This window comes from Myotis davidii, unplaced genomic scaffold, assembly GCF_000327345.1.
Source record: "Myotis davidii unplaced genomic scaffold, ASM32734v1 scaffold1335, whole genome shotgun sequence".
Classification (NCBI taxonomy): domain Eukaryota; kingdom Metazoa; phylum Chordata; class Mammalia; order Chiroptera; family Vespertilionidae; genus Myotis; species Myotis davidii.
The window spans coordinates 407,548-425,700 of NW_006290669.1; the positions used below are offsets into that span (position 1 = coordinate 407,548).

Genomic DNA, 18,153 nt, shown 5'->3' on the forward strand with positions numbered 1-18,153 from the left:
TGATCGAGAGATGGAGAGGCATTGATTTGACTGTCGGGCTTTGGAGGGAGGGTAGGGGAGGGTGGGGGTAAAGGGGAAAGATCAACCAAAGGACTTACATGCAGGCATATAGGCCGAACCAATGGACACGGACAAATGGGGGGAGGGAAAGAGAGGGGGGGGGGAGAGGGTAACGTGGGGAAAAGGACACATATGTAATATCTTAATCAATAAAAAATATATTTAAAAAAATATAGTAGAGATGAATGTGACACCAACTCCAGGTATTCTGGGTGTCTTGGGTAATGAGATCCTTTGTGTTATCTCAACATTCTAAGACTAACGTGATCCCCACTTCATGAGATGATGAGGTACATCATGATGGCAACCGACTCAAACAGCCTTCTCCACTGCGGCCTTTAGTCAGGATTCCTAGAGACATATTTATTTTACTCGACTTATTAAGCAGCCTGTCACTTGACAATACAAAACCAGGTTATTAAGAGCACCTACATTCTTCCCTCTGTTTTCTGTCTGCATGAAAAAACACTCATGAATACATGGAGAGGAGGTCAGATTCTACAAGCCCCACTGTGGACAAAGACATCACTCACAGGCCCCACACTGACCTCGTACTTTGAACATGAAAAGAGCTAGGTACACCTGCACCGAAAAGTTATTAACTTGCCGTTTTTTCACTCTACTTTTTTTAAAAAGACAAAGAACAGCCTGGCTGGTGTGGCTCAATGGCTGAGCATTGACCCAGGAACCAAGAGGTCACCAGTGCAATTCCCTGTCAAAGAACAAGCCCGGATTGTGGGCTTGGTCTCTAGTAGGGGATGTGCAGGAGGCAGTTGACCAATGTTTCTATTTCTCTCCTTCTCCTTTATTCTCTCTCTCTAAAATCAATAAAAACATATTTATAAAAAATAAAATACGAGGAACAGAATTTATACTTGGAGCTGACCGTGCATGTACCTGTACAGAGATGTCTGAACCCAAGGAGAGATAGAATATGGACTAGAATCGAGATTGGCCCGATGTTTCCTCACGGTCAGATTCAGGTCACAGCAGTAGCATCACAAGGGATGCTGTCTTCTCACTGCGTCCTATCAAGTGGCTGCTGCTCTCAATTTGTCCTACTACCGACGGTGGTCCCTTGATGAAGATGGTGTCTGACAAGCTCCTCGCTGTAAAGTTAATCTTTTTCTTTTTATAATTAGCAAGAATTTTGGGAAAAGGTACTTTAAAGCTGTGTAAATATCCTGTTTGTTATCAAACTTCCCATTCATTCATTTATTTCAGTGGTTCTCAACCTTCTGGCCCTTTAAATACAGTTCCTCATGTTGTGACCCCACCATAAAATTATTTTCATTGCTACTTCATAACTGTAATGTTGCTACTGTTATGAATCGTAATGTAAATATCTGACATGCAGGATGGTCTTAGGCGACTCCGGTGAAAGGGTCGTTCGACCGCCATAGGGGTCGCGACCCACAGGTTGAGAACCGCTGATGTATTTACTTATAACTATATGGAGTCATCTTTCCGTGTCAATCCATGGGTTATAATTGGATACCATTATTATTTACCCTAATGCTCAAATTATCCCCAGTTTGACCAGTGGGAGCCCAATGGAGCTGCCTCCTTTGACTTTGTCCCCATTGTCTTTGAGCAACTCCATGCTCTCTGGCACTGCAAGGTGTTCCAGGTCTGTCCTCCACTTCGCCCCAGCCCTACTTGGCATCAACTGTGTCCCCAGGGAACCCTGGTTCCTTTCCAAGGAAAACAGCTCTCAAAATCAAGATCTTGGCACTAGGTAGGTTCTGTGCTATTGGGGTCTCAATGGTCCCAGGATTTTTTTTCCCATCTCTCCATCTCAGTGGAGAGAACTAGGGGAGATATGTAAGCATACACATAGATAAAAACCATTTGCATCTCTATTTACCTACTTATACACCAAACACTGAGGGCTCACTAAAACCTCTATTCAAACCAACACCATTGGCTCACTATGGCTTTCCACTTTCCATATTTATAACTCTCTTCTTCAAGAGTGAGACACCAGCTTCTGTCACCTCCAACTCATTAACCTACCTGAGCAATGCACCTGCATGTAATAAGTCCCCATCTCTGCCACCATCCCCTCTCCTGTAGGGACACCCTCCTCTTTCTGCTCCAGCTGACCCCACGTGGAAGTCCTCCTCATTCTGCTCTGGCTCTAATACCCCACACCAGGCCAACACCCTCCTCGCCCCACTGGGGCTCACATACCCTGTGAGACACCCTTCTCACCCTTCTCAGGTTCTCATCCTGTCCGGACTCCACCCCTGACCCTACCGTGGCTGCCCAACTTTCCCTGTCTGTTCTACTGGCTTTAGGACTGAATTGTGCAGGAAGGGAAGAGAAGGGGAAAGTGATAAAAAGGTATCATTTATTTGAGTTTCATGAGGTCAAGGACTATATCTTACGTTTTTTTTTATGAATTCTGGAGACATACTTAGAAAGTAGAATCGATAGGACTTCATACCAATTAAAGAGAATGAGAAATCAGGTAGAATTTTGTAAAAGATGCAGACTGAAGGTCCCCTGCACAGGGAGGTGGGTGGGGTAGGAGGACTAGAAACAGTTTAACATATGCTAACCAAGAGCTGTTTAGACCAATAGAATCAGAATCCCAGGCCATATGTGCTAGACAAGCTGCCCGGCCCTCGGCCCTCGTTTGGCAGTCAGGAAACAGAGGTCCAGAGGGGTAAAGCGCCTTGCTCTCCTCTTCTCTCTCCAAGGTGAATTATGCTGTGAGTGCGGCACTGATGGTGGGCATCTTTGTCGGTTTTCAGAAGAAAGCCTACACTTCTCCGGACAATCTTCCTGCCCTTGTTGCACTGCTCATGCTGTACGGGTGAGTTGTTCAGGCCATTAGTTAATGCTCTCCAAAGGGAAGCTGGGGGCAGGGGAGGCATGATCTCCAAGCAGCACACGGGGTTTCTGGTGGCAAGGCTAGCTTTTGGCCCCCAGCAGACACTTCGGCCTGACCATAACCCTGCCTGGCCTCTGTGTCTGACGCCGTACGTGGAGGTGTTCCTGAGGCTCCGTCTACTCACCCTACATGGCCTGAATCTTCTCCCATTCAAACGGTGGCCTAACCAAAATCTGGGACTCAGCCACTCCCCTGTTTTTCACCCAGCTGTGATTCTGATTCATCGAAAGCCAATCTGAACATCCCAGTGTCTCCATCTGTACCGGCCAAGGGTTATGTACACACAGTAGAAGACTCCGGCTAAAAAGCTGTTCCTGAGTCAGGGCCAGAGGATGTCACAGAGATTAAATTCAGTGGAATTAGAGCAAAGTGTGCAGCTTTATGTCGAGGTCTACCACTTACTACATGTGTACTGTGGACAAGTAATACACCTCATCAAGGCCTCAGTTTTCTTATCTGTGAAGTGGAGATAATGATACCTGGCCCTTTCTATGTGGGCTGATAGAGTCTTGCTATTATAATAGCAATGGTTTCCATTTATCTCTATTGAAAAAGAATTCAGGAACTAGCATGACTGGCACATCAGCTCCAGTGATCTGTGAAAATGAGCCTGTTGGGGTCTCAGCTCAGCTTTGCTGATCCAGACTCGAGTGAGAAGCATTGTGAGAAGACAGTGCTCCGTGCATTGTACGAGGCTTTATAATTTATGTACATCCACAGTTGCCGTCTCCTTTGTTCCTCACAAAATCTCCCATGAGGTGGCCAGGGAAGGCATTGTTACCTCAAGTCAAAGATGAGGAACAAAGACCAAGGGGTGGAGTATCTCTTTGGTCTTCCTCGGACTCTCACCAGTTCAAACATATCACCTCCTGCATGAGGGGAATGCATATGTCTGGGGTACAGCAGATGGAGCGGAAACGGGCACTCCGTCTGCTGAGTTGTGTTGTTTCACACAGATGGGCAGTCATCCCCATGATGTACCCAGCATCCTTCCTGTTTGATGTGCCCAGCACAGCCTATGTGGCCTTGTCTTGTGCTAATCTGTTCATCGGCATCAACAGCAGTGCCATCACCTTCATCTTGGAATTATTTGAGAATAACCAGGTGAGCACGACTTTCTTGGCTTCCTTGTTTGATGGCTGGGATACTAGAGGAGAGAGTGTGACGGTCAAGCAGGGCCATGGCAGGCACTGTGTCTGGACAAGTCAGTGCATAAATGAATGCTGCTTCTTTTCCTTCCTTCCTCCCTTCCTTCCTTCCTTTCTTCCTTCCTTCCTTCCTTCCTTCCTTCCTTCCTTCCTTCCTTCCTTCCTTCCTTTTCTTCTTTAAGCTCCTTATTCATGTGTGTGCTCTGGTGTTATGGTTTTCTGAGCTCATTCTAAGCTATAAATGACCTTCCATGATCCTTCTTACTCCTTTAAGAAGGTTTTCTTGAGGACTTTGGTGTTAAGATTTACACACATGTAGCATTCATGTGATTTCAACATTTAAAAGGTGTGAAAAGGCACACAATGAAATGTCTCCTTCCTACTCCTGTTTTGCAATCACCTGGTTCCCTTCTCCAGAAGCAACCTTTCATTGGAGTTTCTCTCATATGTGTTCTGGAGACATTTAAACAAATACATGTATAGTCTCTCTCCACTTCCTTATGCAAATTTTAACAGGAATATATACTATTTTACATGAAAATTAATCCTAAGGATAAGGGTTAGGAATTTATGGCACTGAATGAGTCGTTTATGGCCTGAAAAGTCCAGTTATCCTATCCACAACCCCCCAGACTCCTCTTCACCCAGAAAGAGCTGGCCAGACTGGATCCTAAACACAATGGTAGCAGCTGCAGAGCTGTCTTTTCTGCTCCCAGCCTGCTGTGTCTGAGCCCTGGCCATGGCTGTCCTGGGAACATCTCCAAGGACTGGTAGTCCCACCCATGTGCCTGTGCCCCAGTGGCCTGTTTAGCCGCTCATTTCCTTCCCTCATTAGGTCTTTGCAGTTCAGAGGTTGGGCACTAGTGCATCTATTCTGCTGTCCTGCAGCTCCCGGCCCTTGGCCCCTGGCCCCTGGCCCCACTCCTGCTTCTGGGCCTTTGGGAGGACCCAAGGCAAATCTGCATGAACCACCCAGCTCCTGGCTTCCTGACAGCCTCTCTTTCCCAAACCCTGTCGGGCTTTCTGTGGCCACTAAGCAAGGAACAACCCCCTCACCCCACTTCTATCCCATGACTGATAAAAAAATATACCATGTTACAGTCAGACCCCAAAAGGGAGGGGGATGGGAACACAGACCCACGTCTAGACCTCTTCCCCCCAATCCCCTCTTCCTGCCAGAGCACCCTGGCAGGCTGAAAGGGCTGCTCTTCAGAGCTGTTATTGTCACAGGCTCACAGCCTACTAAGTCTTAAGAGAGAGTGTTACTTCAGAATAATTAAATGGTAAGCTTAAAGTCATTCAGAACATTCTCCCTCCCTCCTGCCGGCTGCACTCATTTAGCCAACCTTTTTTGAGTGCACCCTCCGAGGTCTCCTGCATAAAAGTTGGTTGCTGTCACATAAATTACCAGACAGATGCTGCAGAAATATCCAGCATCCCAGAGAGACTTCCCAGGTCCCAGTCGCTGCTGTCCCTGCTCAGCCAAAAGGTGTCAACAAAGTGAACACCATGTGATGGCTGTGCTGATATGAATAAGTGCAACCCCTCGCACTGCCCCCAGGAACCCCCCTTCCAGTCAGTCAGTGACCTGCACACCAACTAAGGAACCAAAACAACCCTCAGGACACACCACTCCACATGACAGAGCATCGAAGGGGCGAGACAGATAAAACGCTACAGGTCAGAGTGGGCCCAGAAGAACTGGGTTGCAAGGGCCAGGAGACTCGTGGTGGAGGAAATTCAATTTGAGCCCGTCCTGGGATAAGTAGAATTTTATTAACCCATTTAATAAATACTATGAGTTAATTGTTGTGCAAGGTATTCAGGAAGGATACCAAATGGTTAGGACCCAATCCCTGTCCTCTGGGGACCACTGACTAGGGAGAAAGTAGTCAGGTAAAAAGTAATTAACCCTGGCAATGTGGGAAGTATGAGCGAGGAGTAGGTATTTTACCATGGGAATCTGGAAAGGCTGATGAGAGGAGGGGTTATTGGAGCCAGCTTTGTGAAGAGGGCGTTCTTTCCTGCTCATAGGGATGGTTAACAGAAGTTGCACGTGCAAAGGCCCACAGGCCGAAGAGCAGAGCGCCTTTCAGGGGCTGTGGGGGCTGGGGGAGGCTGGAGAGGGGGGAGGCTGGAGAGGAAGGCGGCTGCGCGGTAGGTACAGGCCAGGCAAGTGGGCAGCAGTGGCCTCTTCAGCCTCACCTCCTCCGTGCCCCCTCTGCCTGCTTGGGGGAGACTCTGCTCACACTTAGAGGCTGAGGCAGCAGGCTCAATCCGATCACCTGGAAACAAGTCCCCCAACTCAACACAGACACCAGAGTCTCTGCCTTCTCTAGTGCTGGTGGCACCTGCCCACAGCCCATCGCTGTCCTGTGGGAGCGGAGAGGCAGAGCAGGGAGCTGCTCTCAGGACCCTCTCCCCTTTGGCCTAAGCTGAGCTACGATAGAGCAGGTGAGAGAGCCTCAGTCCCCGGGACACGAGACGGCTCACAGCTGTACCAAAGGCGAGCGCCTGGGCCACACTCCCAGCCGCTGCCTCTCCTGGTAGCAAATGCCATGGAGGACTGTGTGTAATTTCAAAGTGAGTCCGCAGAGAGCTCCCCAAGGGCTGCCTGTGAGGCTCCCCAAGAGACACCTCCTGTGAGTGTTTCTGTATTTTCCTGTCTGCTCCACAAACCCCTCCTCAGACAGTCTGGCTGCCTGGCCCCTCCGTCTGCAGTCGCTCCCAGGCCCACCCTGCTCAGGAGGGCACGGGGGCTTGGCCCTATTCCTGACTGCCCTGCTTTGCTGTGTTTCAGATGCTGCTCAGGTTCAATGCCCTGCTGAGGAAGCTGCTCATTATCTTCCCCCACTTCTGCCTGGGCCGGGGCCTCATTGACCTGGCGCTGAGCCAGGCTGTGACAGACGTCTATGCCCGGTTCGGTGGGTGGCAGTAGGCCCTGGATCTTTTGAGGCAGGAGGGCTGAAGCAGGAGTTCCTATCCAGCCTGGGCGGGAGGCGGGGGAGTTTGCGGGGGTCAGACACCTAGTTTGTCCGGGTTGTCCTGCTGCCTAGAAGGGATCAGGGCCAGGAAGCCTGTTTCCTGGCTGAGGAGCCACAGGAGTGGGGAGGGCGGGCTCCACTTTTCTCAACTCTGACTTGAGGAGTCAGGATGAGATTTGTGTTCGGCTCTTGATTGATTCCTAGCGTAAGGGCTGGTCTAGCTGAGCCGAGTGTTGAAAGCAGGTCTTTAGGGGGCGCTGGGGCGGCAGAGTGGGCTTAATTCCTGTCGCTTTCCGGTGGCCTCTGTCCCCAGGTGAGAAGAACTCTCCAAATCCATTCCAATGGGACCTCATTGGGAAGAACCTGATTGCCATGGCGGCAGAAGGGGTGGTGTACTTCCTCCTGACCCTCCTCATCCAGCACCACTTCTTCCTCACCCGATGGTACGTCCATGCCGCTGCCCTGAGGGTGCCAACGCCCGGGGACTTGGCTCTACATCCACATGGCCGTCTTTTTCCTCATGAGCCCCACACCATGATGGTGTTTACATTCTCAAAGCCTGGCTTGCTCTGAATAACACAAGAAAAAGAAAAACATTAAAATCGGCACAAAAGAATTTGTGACGACTCAAAACTTTAAAATATTTAAAATATAATGTTATTGGTTTCAATCACTAATATTTGTTCCCTCATTTAGTGAGCAGATAGATACTCATTTTAAATTGGATGATAACATGGCAAAGGATAATGGTTAAGGGGTATCCAAAGTGCCGCTGTATGCAGGCAATAGACAAAGGAGGCCCCTTTGCTAATTAAAGATGTGAGAGTAGGGACAGGGGTGATATGAGCTGAGTGCAGCCAGCATCAACGTGGAGGGGAGTGACAGTGCCCCCGGCCTGGCTGCCAACCGTGCCCCAGCCCAGCGGTTCTTCCCAAGGCTGCAGCCCCAGGCCTTGCCTCATCCTGACATGGGTGCTCAGGTGTCCAGAAGGCAGCCCCAAGGACCCAGGGCTGACTCTGGGCCCGGGCACTTGCCCTCTCTGCCTAATGCCTCTTCTGTTGGGAGTCCTTTCTCGAATTTAAGTCTTAGGGGATAGAGAGCCTGGCTGGAGGCAGAAGTCGGGGAAGAAGCAGGAGGAAGAGGATGGTGCTGAGGACGCTGTGCACCAGCCCGATCCTGTCCCCTGTTCTTCCTTTAGGATTGCTGAGCCCACAAAGGAGCCCATTGTGGATGAAGATGATGATGTGGCTGAAGAAAGACAAAGAATTATTAGTGGGGGAAATAAAACTGATATCTTAAGTCTAAATGAACTAACCAAGGTAAGGAGATAGGTGTAGGTGTGTTAGTTTGGAGGTGCCCGTTGGACCCCGAGATGGCACCACATTGTCATTTGCCTTCTGTAGAATAAGCGATATGACTATGCAAGCAATTTGTTTTTCTTTTTTTGTTTTGTTTTGTTAATCCTCACCCAAGGATATTTTTTCATTGATTTTTAGGAAGAGTGGAAGGGAGGGGGAGAGACACACACAGAGAAAGAGAGAAATGTCAATGTGAAAGAGACACATCAATTGATTGCCTTCTGCTCATGCCCTGACCAGGGCTGGAGATGGAGCCCGCAATCTGGGCATATGCCCTTGACCGGAATTGAACCTGGGACCCTTCAGTCCCCAGGCCAGTGCTCTATCCATTGAGAAAAACTGGCTTGGGCTAGTGATTCATTTTTCTAATTTTTTGTGGTTTTGTCATCTTTGTATTTATCTAGTCTTCCAAGAACATAGAATTCCAATGAATTTTCCATAGTACTAATATTGGATACTGATGTAGGGCCTCAGCCAGGGCCCCACTAAACTGTCTCTGGTCAATTTCTGCACAGGCTCAATTTCAAGATGCCTACAGCTCACAGCTCCTCTCTGAATGCCCTTGTTAATCTGTAACTTCTTTGTGTGGGTAGTTTTCACCTAAGCCAGTCTTTGCTCTGTCTTGTCTTCCTTGCTCTAACCCTCTCTCAGTCCTCAGTCCACTTTCTCTGATCTTGCAGATTTATTCAGGCACCTCCAGCCCCGCGGTGGACAGGCTGTGTGTGGGAGTCCGTCCTGGAGAGGTAGGTACTCTGCCAGTCACCCCGGAAAGGGCTTCGGGAATCAGCTCCTGTGCAGACCTCCCCGCCCCACCAAAGCTGAGCTCCCGGGTGAACATAAAACACAAGTCACCATAGGTCATTTTAAATTTTCTAGTAGCCATGTGAAAAAGGTGAAATTTATCTTAATTACTTATTTTATCCAATATATCTGAAATATTATCACTTCAACATATCATTCATATGAAGTATTTTATGTTCTTTTGTTTTGTTCTAGGTCTTTTATACTTACAGCACATACCAATTCAGACTAGAAGCAGTTTTAGTGCTCAGTAGCCACTGTAGGGGAGGAAAAATCCTCTTTCCTACAACCTTCGGAAGTTCTCAGGCTCCATAAATTGCTCTGACAAAGGACAGACTAACAACAGAAAGACAAAGAGAGGTTTGTTAGCATGTGCATCCCATGTACACGAGGAAACAAATGATTCAAATGGTTGGTTAGAACTTAGGCCTATCTAGCACCTTAGCAAAGGAACAATACAGTTTTAGAGAAGTGGCAAGACAAAAGACAGGGACTTTGAGTTTCCAGGGTACCAGATTGTAGGGAGGCAAATATATGGGAAACTAATGGCAAGTAATGCTAGTTTGTAAAATTTGTTATGTAGATTCCTCTGGTGCCTTCTCCAGCCTGGTAAGGGTCTAAAGTTGTCTTCAGTGATTAACTTGTCTTTACTGGTAGAGAGTAGAGGGAAAACACCTTGTAAATTTGTGTCCTACTTTTAGGCAAATAGGGGGAGGGCAGAAAGCTTTTCTTATTTGCTTCTCTTCAATTGCCTTCAGCTCAAAGTCATCCTAATGCCAACGTGGCATATTTGAGGGAGAATATTCTACTATTCTGCACCACATGGAGCTAGTGGCCTCCTAACGGAAGCACAGATCTAAAATGCCCCCCAACACGCACCCCCACACACACACACACGCACCTCCCCATGCACTTTAATCTAGGGCCTGATACTCCAGACCCTTTTGGGCTCCAGGGTGAGGCCAGTTGTGTGTGTTCCCCTCAGTGCTTTGGCCTTCTGGGAGTGAACGGAGCTGGCAAAACCACCACTTTCAAGATGCTCACTGGGGACACCACAGTAACCTCAGGCGATGCTACTGTGGCAGGCAAGAGGTAAGTGTCCCACTCATCATGTCCCAGGGTATCACTCATACGTCCTGGACCATGTCCCTGTCCCAGCATAGGGAGGGTGAGCATCAGACCCTGTGTCTGAGGGTGACTCTGAGAGCCTGAAAGATCTGTGCAGAGGCGTGGACCTCCCAGTGACCACAATCCAAAACATCCAAAATATAGACCTTCTGGAAAATGGAATTGAATTGTGATTGTTAGGAGTTTCCTCTGTTGCATGGATTCTCAGAAAGTTCTGGATGCACTAAGTTGGGGATTTTTTCTTTTTTTGGTGTCATGAATTCCCTTGAGCATTTGAGGAACTCTTGCACTTACTTTCTATAAAAAGTACACCATGTCCCTCATTATCTCCCTCCACATATTTTTGCAAAGAGTTTTTGGGGAATTTACTGGTCCCTAAAGCACATTTATGGCCCTACAGCACCCCTGAGCCCCAGGTTGAGAACCCTGTTTTGCAGCATTCTTTCTCAGAGCTTCTACATGGAGTTGGGTTCAAGGGCCTTCCGGGGCCTTATTCTGCATTGGCTATTTCTGTGCCGATGCTTGGTTTTGCCAGGCCAAGGGAACTTTATAAAGGAAAAACTGGCATGGGTCCTTGGATTCTGGAGGGAGCCTTCTGCTCTTTGTAATAAGGTGTGAGTAAACAGATGCGGACACAGGATGGAGACCAGGGGTTCACACCTGTTTGCCTCTTTCCACCTGCTCCTTAAACAGCAGAGCTCAGACATTTGATGTGCCCAGCGGAACTCTAGGCCCTGGTTGAGACTTAGAGTTAGGCCCTGCTCAGGTCTGCCTAGTATTTGCCTGACTGAGGCCTCATCACCTGAGAGCCATCCTCAAATGGCCAAATGGCCCCTGGGCAGGGGAGTCCCGGGCTTCTCTGGCTCCCAGGCCTTCCCCGGTCATCCCTGTTGGGTCCAGAGTAAAGCGACTGGCAGGGGTGGAGTGAGAGCATGGCTAGGCCTTTCTCATCTGCAGATCCAGCTTAGCTTACAGTCAAGCAAATGACTTCACAATGGTAACAAAAGAAGTGTTGGTGGGAGGCAGTGTGCGGATGACAGGAGGATGTAATGGGATTTGCCATAAGACTTCAAGTTATAGTCCAAATGAGATATAGCCTAATGCTCAGAAGTTAAAACCAAGATGGAAGCTAGAAAGAAACTATAGGTTTAAGACACAGGATTGGGTTCTCTGGTTTAGTAGCTTCAAGTACACTCCTTGCTTCCCTGGGTGGTTTTAATTGGCCCAGCCATACCTGGAGTTATTTTTGTCACAGCGGGAGACCGTCATAGTGAATGACTTCTCTCTGCCCCATACTATTGCATCCATCCTTTATTCATGGACCCTAAGCTATAAGAGAAAGGGGGAAAATATTGGCTCTCTGCCCCATGCCATTGCATCCCTTTATTCATGGGCCCTAAGCTATAAGAGAAAGGGGGAAAATATTGGAAATTACCTAAATGTTCAGACTAAGGACAGTTTATTTTTCATCAAGGCAATGTATTTTCTAGTGAGGGAGAATATATCAGTAACTCAATTCACTTCATCTCTTCTCCCTGCCAGCCTCTTGCTTGGGGCAGGAGGGGTGGCGGTGATCCATTTGGTCCTTTTCATTGACTGTATCTCTGCCAATAAATACAGATGGAGAAATTTACTTTCATGGGGAAGCATGTATCTTCTCTAGCTACTTCCCGAGTGTCTGAAAGGGATCAAAAATCACTGTTCAACTTCTGAAACCTGATCTTCCTTTTGTTTTTAAACTAATATATGAAGTGATCCAATCCAAAACCAAAGCTAATTTGGGTAACAGGTATTGAATTTATCCTAGACAGGGAAACTGGAGGATCTGACTGGATTCAAAGCTCAGAACTCCTGAAGTTCATGAGTTTCTAACCAAGGGCCCCTGCTTTGATTCCTCAGTGGCGTACACGGTTCTGAGAGAAGAGAAATGTGGGAGAAGAGAAAAGGCAGCTTCCTTACTCTGTTGGCAGAGCTCCTCCAGCTCCAGCTCTCTGTTCACCCCCTCTCTGAAGGAAACTTGCTAATTGCTTTTTCTTGTTGCAGTATTTTAACCAATATTTCTGAAGTCCATCAAAGTATGGGCTACTGTCCTCAGTTTGATGCTATTGATGACCTGCTCACAGGGCGAGAACACCTTTACCTTTATGCCCGGCTTCGAGGTGTACCAGCAGAGGAAATTGAGAGGGTAAACAATGGTTTGTTGTGGCAACTTAGGAATTTGGTAAACTATATAAGGCTCTCTCATAAGAGTGCAGTTATTTAGAGGTGGGAAAGCTGTAGAATGCTATCCCTCATTCATTCAACAAATGCTTACTGAGTGTCTACTATGTGCCAAGTACTGTTCTAGAAGAGGGGGTATAACAATGAACAAAGCAGACAGAAATATCCCTGCTTTCATATCGCACAAAACAACGTATGTATTTGTCCTTTCACCCAGAGTCTCACTTCTGAGAATTTACCCTGCAGGTATGCCTCCCAAAATACAGAATGCATATGCACAAAGTTATTATTGCATTTTAGTTGGAAAATATTGGAAATTACCTAAATGTTCAGGACTAAGATGTTGGTTGAATAACTTGTAGTCTATACATACCATAAAGTCTTATGCAGCTGGAAGAAAGAAAGAAAGAAAGAAAGAAAGAAAGAAAGAAAGAAAGAAAGAAAGAAAGAAAGAAAGAAGGAAGAAAAAGAAAGAAGTTATTTCCAAGAGATATATTCAAGTTAAAAAAAGCAAAGTGCAAAAAAGTACATGTACAATGCTTCTTATGTAAGAAACTAGAATAAGAAAGCATACATATGTCTGTTTATCTTTACAAGTAGAAAGGATAAACCAGAAAACAATAAATTTCATCATTGACAAGAAGGAAATGGGTAAAAGGGAAATGGGAGGGAATGTCACTTCTCTGAGTATATATCCTTGTATAGTTTTGACTTTTGGAAGCATATTAATAATATTCTACATATTCAAAAATAAGATAAATAAGAATGGGAAGGGGGTAAAATGAAAACAAAAAGAAAATCCTAACTCTGAAAGCAAACTGGAGCAAATTAATCCAATTTTATTTCAAGATAAATATTATTTGCAGAAGGGGGGGGGAGAACTAATACAAGTAACTGATTATGCAGTACTTGACTATTTATCCTCAGTCTTAAGTGGAGCAGAGGGGGAAATTACAAACAAATCCTGAGCTCTTTTTAGTCTATTTTTTATAGAAGCATGAGTAAAGCCATTCTGAAACAACTTAGATGTGCTTTAGGGTTAAGTAAATGAGTGAATGTGGTAATGTTGGGAGCCAGAGTTCTCACTGTGGAAGAAGGGACATACAAATATGGAAAAGGGGAAGGCAAGAAGTTACCCTGTAAAGGTAGATTGGAATTGGAGATATTACTGGAAACTCATGAAATATTTACATACATAAGTTTGTGCATACATGCATGTGTTCCTGTATATTGCACATATGCATGTATATGCATATATGTTTGTGTATGTGTAACTGAAAGGGCTAAGAAGAAAAAATATCCCAGTAGCAATGAGCACATTTAGTGCCCAAATTTTGGTATCTAATACCATCCCCACTGAAAGAAACTATGACTCTTTAAACAAATGACAAATTCCAGGTCTGGGACAGCATAGGTATTGAATGAGCCTGGAAAATCTTATGCCAGGAGTAAAGAAGAGCTTAAGAAAACACAATAGAGGCATGTCACAGTACACAGGAGCCATCTTAAAGGGGCTCCCAGTGGCCATATATGGGACAATTTAGACATTGCAATAATTAAATACTATGATAAATTATAAAACACTGAGGTGGGGGATTGGAATTTGTAAGTCAATGCTATTAAATAAATAAATAAATAAATAAATAGGAGAGAATGGAGGGTTCTTGCTTACAGTGAAATACCAATACACAACTGGAGGAAGTTATGGAATTGGAAAATCGTTTTGCAATGATTATAGTAAATATTGGATTGACGAGAATTATTAATGGTTGCTAAATATAGGGGACATTTTTTATAAGAAGCAAGATATTTGTGTCGTTTAAAAAAATATCTTCCATAGATTGCTTATTGGTTGAGAGGGGGAAGCATAATCACTTTCAATGGAGGAATTAGACAACACCTTAACTGGGTGACCAAAATTAATATTACCTGAGAGGCAGGTGGACATCTCATGCCACAGACACAATAAACTGAGAAGGACACAATTTCACTTACATAATATTCTGATTGGGAATGTGTAAACCTACATCTTACCATGAGGAAACATCAGATAAACTCTAGAGGAACATTCTATTTTTAAAAAACACAGGGGCTGTAATCTTCAAAATAATCAGCCATAAAGAACAAAGAAAGTAAAGAAAGGCTATGGAAATGTTCCTGATCACAGGAGGCTAAGTAGACACAATGGACACCAGAACTCATCTTGTACTGGAGAGAAAATAATGCTGTGAAGGATATTATTGGTCCCAATGATAAAACTGAACTATGAACAAAAGATTAGATAATAGTATAGTAACAGTGCTAAGTTTACTGACATGTAAAAAACTCTATTGTGGTTATGCATGAAAATATTCTTAGAAAATAGACTCTGAAGTATTCAGGAGTGAAGGGCCAAGATGTATCTTTGGGTCTAAGAAAATTGTGTGTGTGTGTGTGTGTGTGTGTGTGTGTGCGTAAGTGTGTGAGTATATGTGTATGTAAGTGTGTGAGTGTGTATATATGTGTAAGAGAGAGTAAAGGGTTTATGAGTGTTTTTGTACTATTCTCATTTTTACACTTTCCTATAAATTTGAAAGGATTCCAAGTAAAAAGTTAAAAATGGAGCTACACTATAGTGGGAGGGACAGATAATAATAGGTGATAAGTTAATAAAATATACAGCATATTTGTGAATGGAAAGTCCATTGCGCCTACAGTGGGGGCAATAAGCAATAGCTCTCCACACCCATAAAGCAGGGAGGAATTGTTGCTGTGGGGTTTGCACGCTAAGGTAGGGTGGCCCAGGGAAAACCTCACAGAGGAAGTGAACTCTGAGTGGAGACATGAGGAGTTGAGAGAGGGGCCATGTGGATATCCGGGGGAAGAACATTCCAGGCAGATGTACAACTGCACAAGGCAGAAGCATTGTGAGTTTATCTCCACTGACTTCCTTAGTTCTATTCCTGTGCACATGTTATTCTCCATCACACACCTGTTATTCTCCATCATAGCTCCCTGTAGAGTTCCCTCAAAGCACTGTTATACTCTGTCATTATTCTGTTTATTTTGATTGTCTGTTGCACCACCTCCATCTGTGAGTACAAGATCAATGGCTATGCTTACCATTACCCTCCAGTGCCTAGAACAGAGCCTGGTTCATGGTGGGTGCCCAATAAGTTTATATTTGGTGCATAAGACCTCAAATGTGACCCTGTGAAGGGGTGGAACCAATGAGACCCACCACTCTTAAACAGACACTAGGACTCTTCCTCTCTCCCTCCTAGCCATAGTTTGGGACACTGGGTGCTGCTATTTGTAAGGCTGAAGCCCATTTCTCAGGGGGCTGCACCCAATGGGTGCTGAGCTGGCCAAGCTGAATGTAAGGCACAGAGTGGAAAGAAGACACCTGGTCCTTAAAGCACGTGCCAGAGAACGTGAGCCAGCAGGTGGCTCTGTCGTCCTAGCTATGTGAGATCTGGGAGCCCAAGGCTTTGAATTGGTGGAGGTCTGAGATGTTTGCTTGTCTTCCTCTTCCCTAGGTGGCAACCTGGAGTATTCAGAGCCTGGGCCTGTCTCTCTGTGGGGACCGCCTGGCCGGCACCTACAGTGGGGGCAATAAGCGGAAACTCTCCACAGCCATTGCCCTGATCGGCTGCCCACCGCTGGTGCTGCTGGTGAGGGGCCAGTGACCTGTGGGGATAGGTGGACCCAAGGGTGGGAACCAAGTGATGCCTGTCTGTGATTGGGTCAGAGATTTAGAAAATGCAGTGGTCCGTTTCTGTCTGGACTCTTCATTTTGAGCAAATTAGCTCAGTGTTTGGTGTGTAGCACTTGGGGAAACATTCTCACTCTGAGTTCCTGGGAAGTCTCTTGTGGGGCCATAGGCTCACAGCAGGAAGTTCAGCCCCTTGTGGGGTGTGGGCATCTGCTCAGAAAGGGCTACTTCCAGGGGAGGCCTGCTTGGGGGTGGGATGGGAACAGGAGCCTGACCAGAGGCTCAGGTGGCTCTCACTTGGAGCTGGAGGCCCAGTGCTCATACGATCTGGGGTTTATGAGGCCATGGGTTTCAGAACTTGGAGGAAACCAGAAAAGTCCCTAAGCTATCTCCTTGCAAACACGTGTAAGGTTTGGGGATTTGTCATTTGCTTGTTTGTTTTTAAGGTAATTCTCCTTTGCCTTAATCAATTTTAACCCATTCCTGCGAAGAATGGGCTAGAGCTGGGCACAATCTGTCCTTATTCTCCCAATCTGCCACCTGTCTTGCACACTCTGTGCCCAGGTACCCTGGGTCTCACCCCACTGGGGAGTGACCTGTGCCTTGTCTGCCAGAGATAATGCTCAGAGGAAGCCAACCATGGAGGGTACAGTAAGCCGGGCCCCTTCCCTCTGCCTCCCCACAGGATGAGCCCACCACAGGCATGGACCCCCAGGCACGCCGCATGCTGTGGAACACCATCATGAGCATCATCAGAGAAGGGAGGGCTGTGGTCCTCACGTCCCACAGGCAAGAGATTCCCAGGGGCTGGGGTAGAGCAGGCAGGTGGCTGGGAGTCCCCCACCCCTCACTCCTCTCTCCGACCCCGCAGCATGGAAGAATGTGAGGCCCTGTGTACCCGGCTGGCCATCATGGTGAAGGGCACCTTTCAGTGTCTGGGTACCATTCAGCACCTCAAGTACAAGTAAGGAGATGGCGGGGCAGAGGGCCCCTTTGTTACCTTCATTGAGGGAGGGGGTGTCAACTAGGCCCTGTGCTTTCCACCTACACTTGGGAGGGTCCTGCCCCCTCACCACAGGCAGAGGCCAGTGTAGCCAGGCCTCATTCTGCATCAGCAAATAGAGAAAGCCATTGTGCTGAGAAACTCTCTCTACTGGGCTAAGTGCCTGTGGCTGAAGGCTCCCAAGTCTCTAGCTGGAGCATTCTGATTGGGGTGGGGGCATATCTTGGCTGGGAGGAGGGAGAGTCATGACCACTGCCTCATTATCCTACCACCTGTCCCAACAAATCCAGGACCAACGACCTATTTAATAAGAACCCACAACCAACTTGGGAATGGTTAGGAGACTAAACCGCCCAAGAATCACCTTTCCTTTCTGGAATGTTGTACGTTTTGAGGTTTGAGAAATGACCATGTATCGTACAACAAACGAGGAATGCCAGTAATCTTCAGTATATTGTCCATGGTACATTGCTGTGAATAGTGTGGTATTAATAATGGTTTCTGCAAAGTTGATAATCAGTAAATATAAAATTATGCCAATAATGTCCTGCCATGCTCCCTTGAATTCTGATATACATTATAAACTAGGGCCGAAACCGGTTTGGCTTAGTGGATAGAGCGTCAGCCTGCGGACTGAAAGGTCCCAGGTTCGATTCCGGTCAAGGGCATGTACCTTGGTTGCGGGCACATCCCCAGTGGGGAGTGTGCAGGAGGCAGCTGGTCGATGTTTCTCTCTCATCGATGTTTCTAACTCTCTATCTCTCTCTCCTTTCCTCTCTGTAAAAACTCAATAAAATATATTTAAAAAAAAAAAAAAAAAAAAAAAAAAAAAAAAAAAAAAAAAAAACAACAAAATGC

The 18,153-nt window shown here is 46.4% G+C and overlaps 1 protein-coding gene across 1 annotated transcript in view; it reads left to right on the plus strand.

The window, feature by feature from the left end:
• The window catches only part of ABCA4 (ATP binding cassette subfamily A member 4), a 121,655-nt gene extending 104,335 nt beyond the window's left edge, over positions 1-17,320 (plus strand). The window contains 11 exon segments of the mRNA XM_015563861.1: positions 2,766-2,881; positions 3,916-4,063; positions 6,908-7,031; positions 7,405-7,534; positions 8,290-8,410; positions 9,130-9,192; positions 10,236-10,342; positions 12,422-12,563; positions 16,117-16,251; positions 16,978-17,081; positions 17,164-17,320. Coding sequence (XP_015419347.1) covers positions 2,766-2,881; positions 3,916-4,063; positions 6,908-7,031; positions 7,405-7,534; positions 8,290-8,410; positions 9,130-9,192; positions 10,236-10,342; positions 12,422-12,563; positions 16,117-16,251; positions 16,978-17,081; positions 17,164-17,320 — 1,347 coding nt within the window.
• The last annotated feature ends 833 nt before the right edge of the window (positions 17,321-18,153 follow it).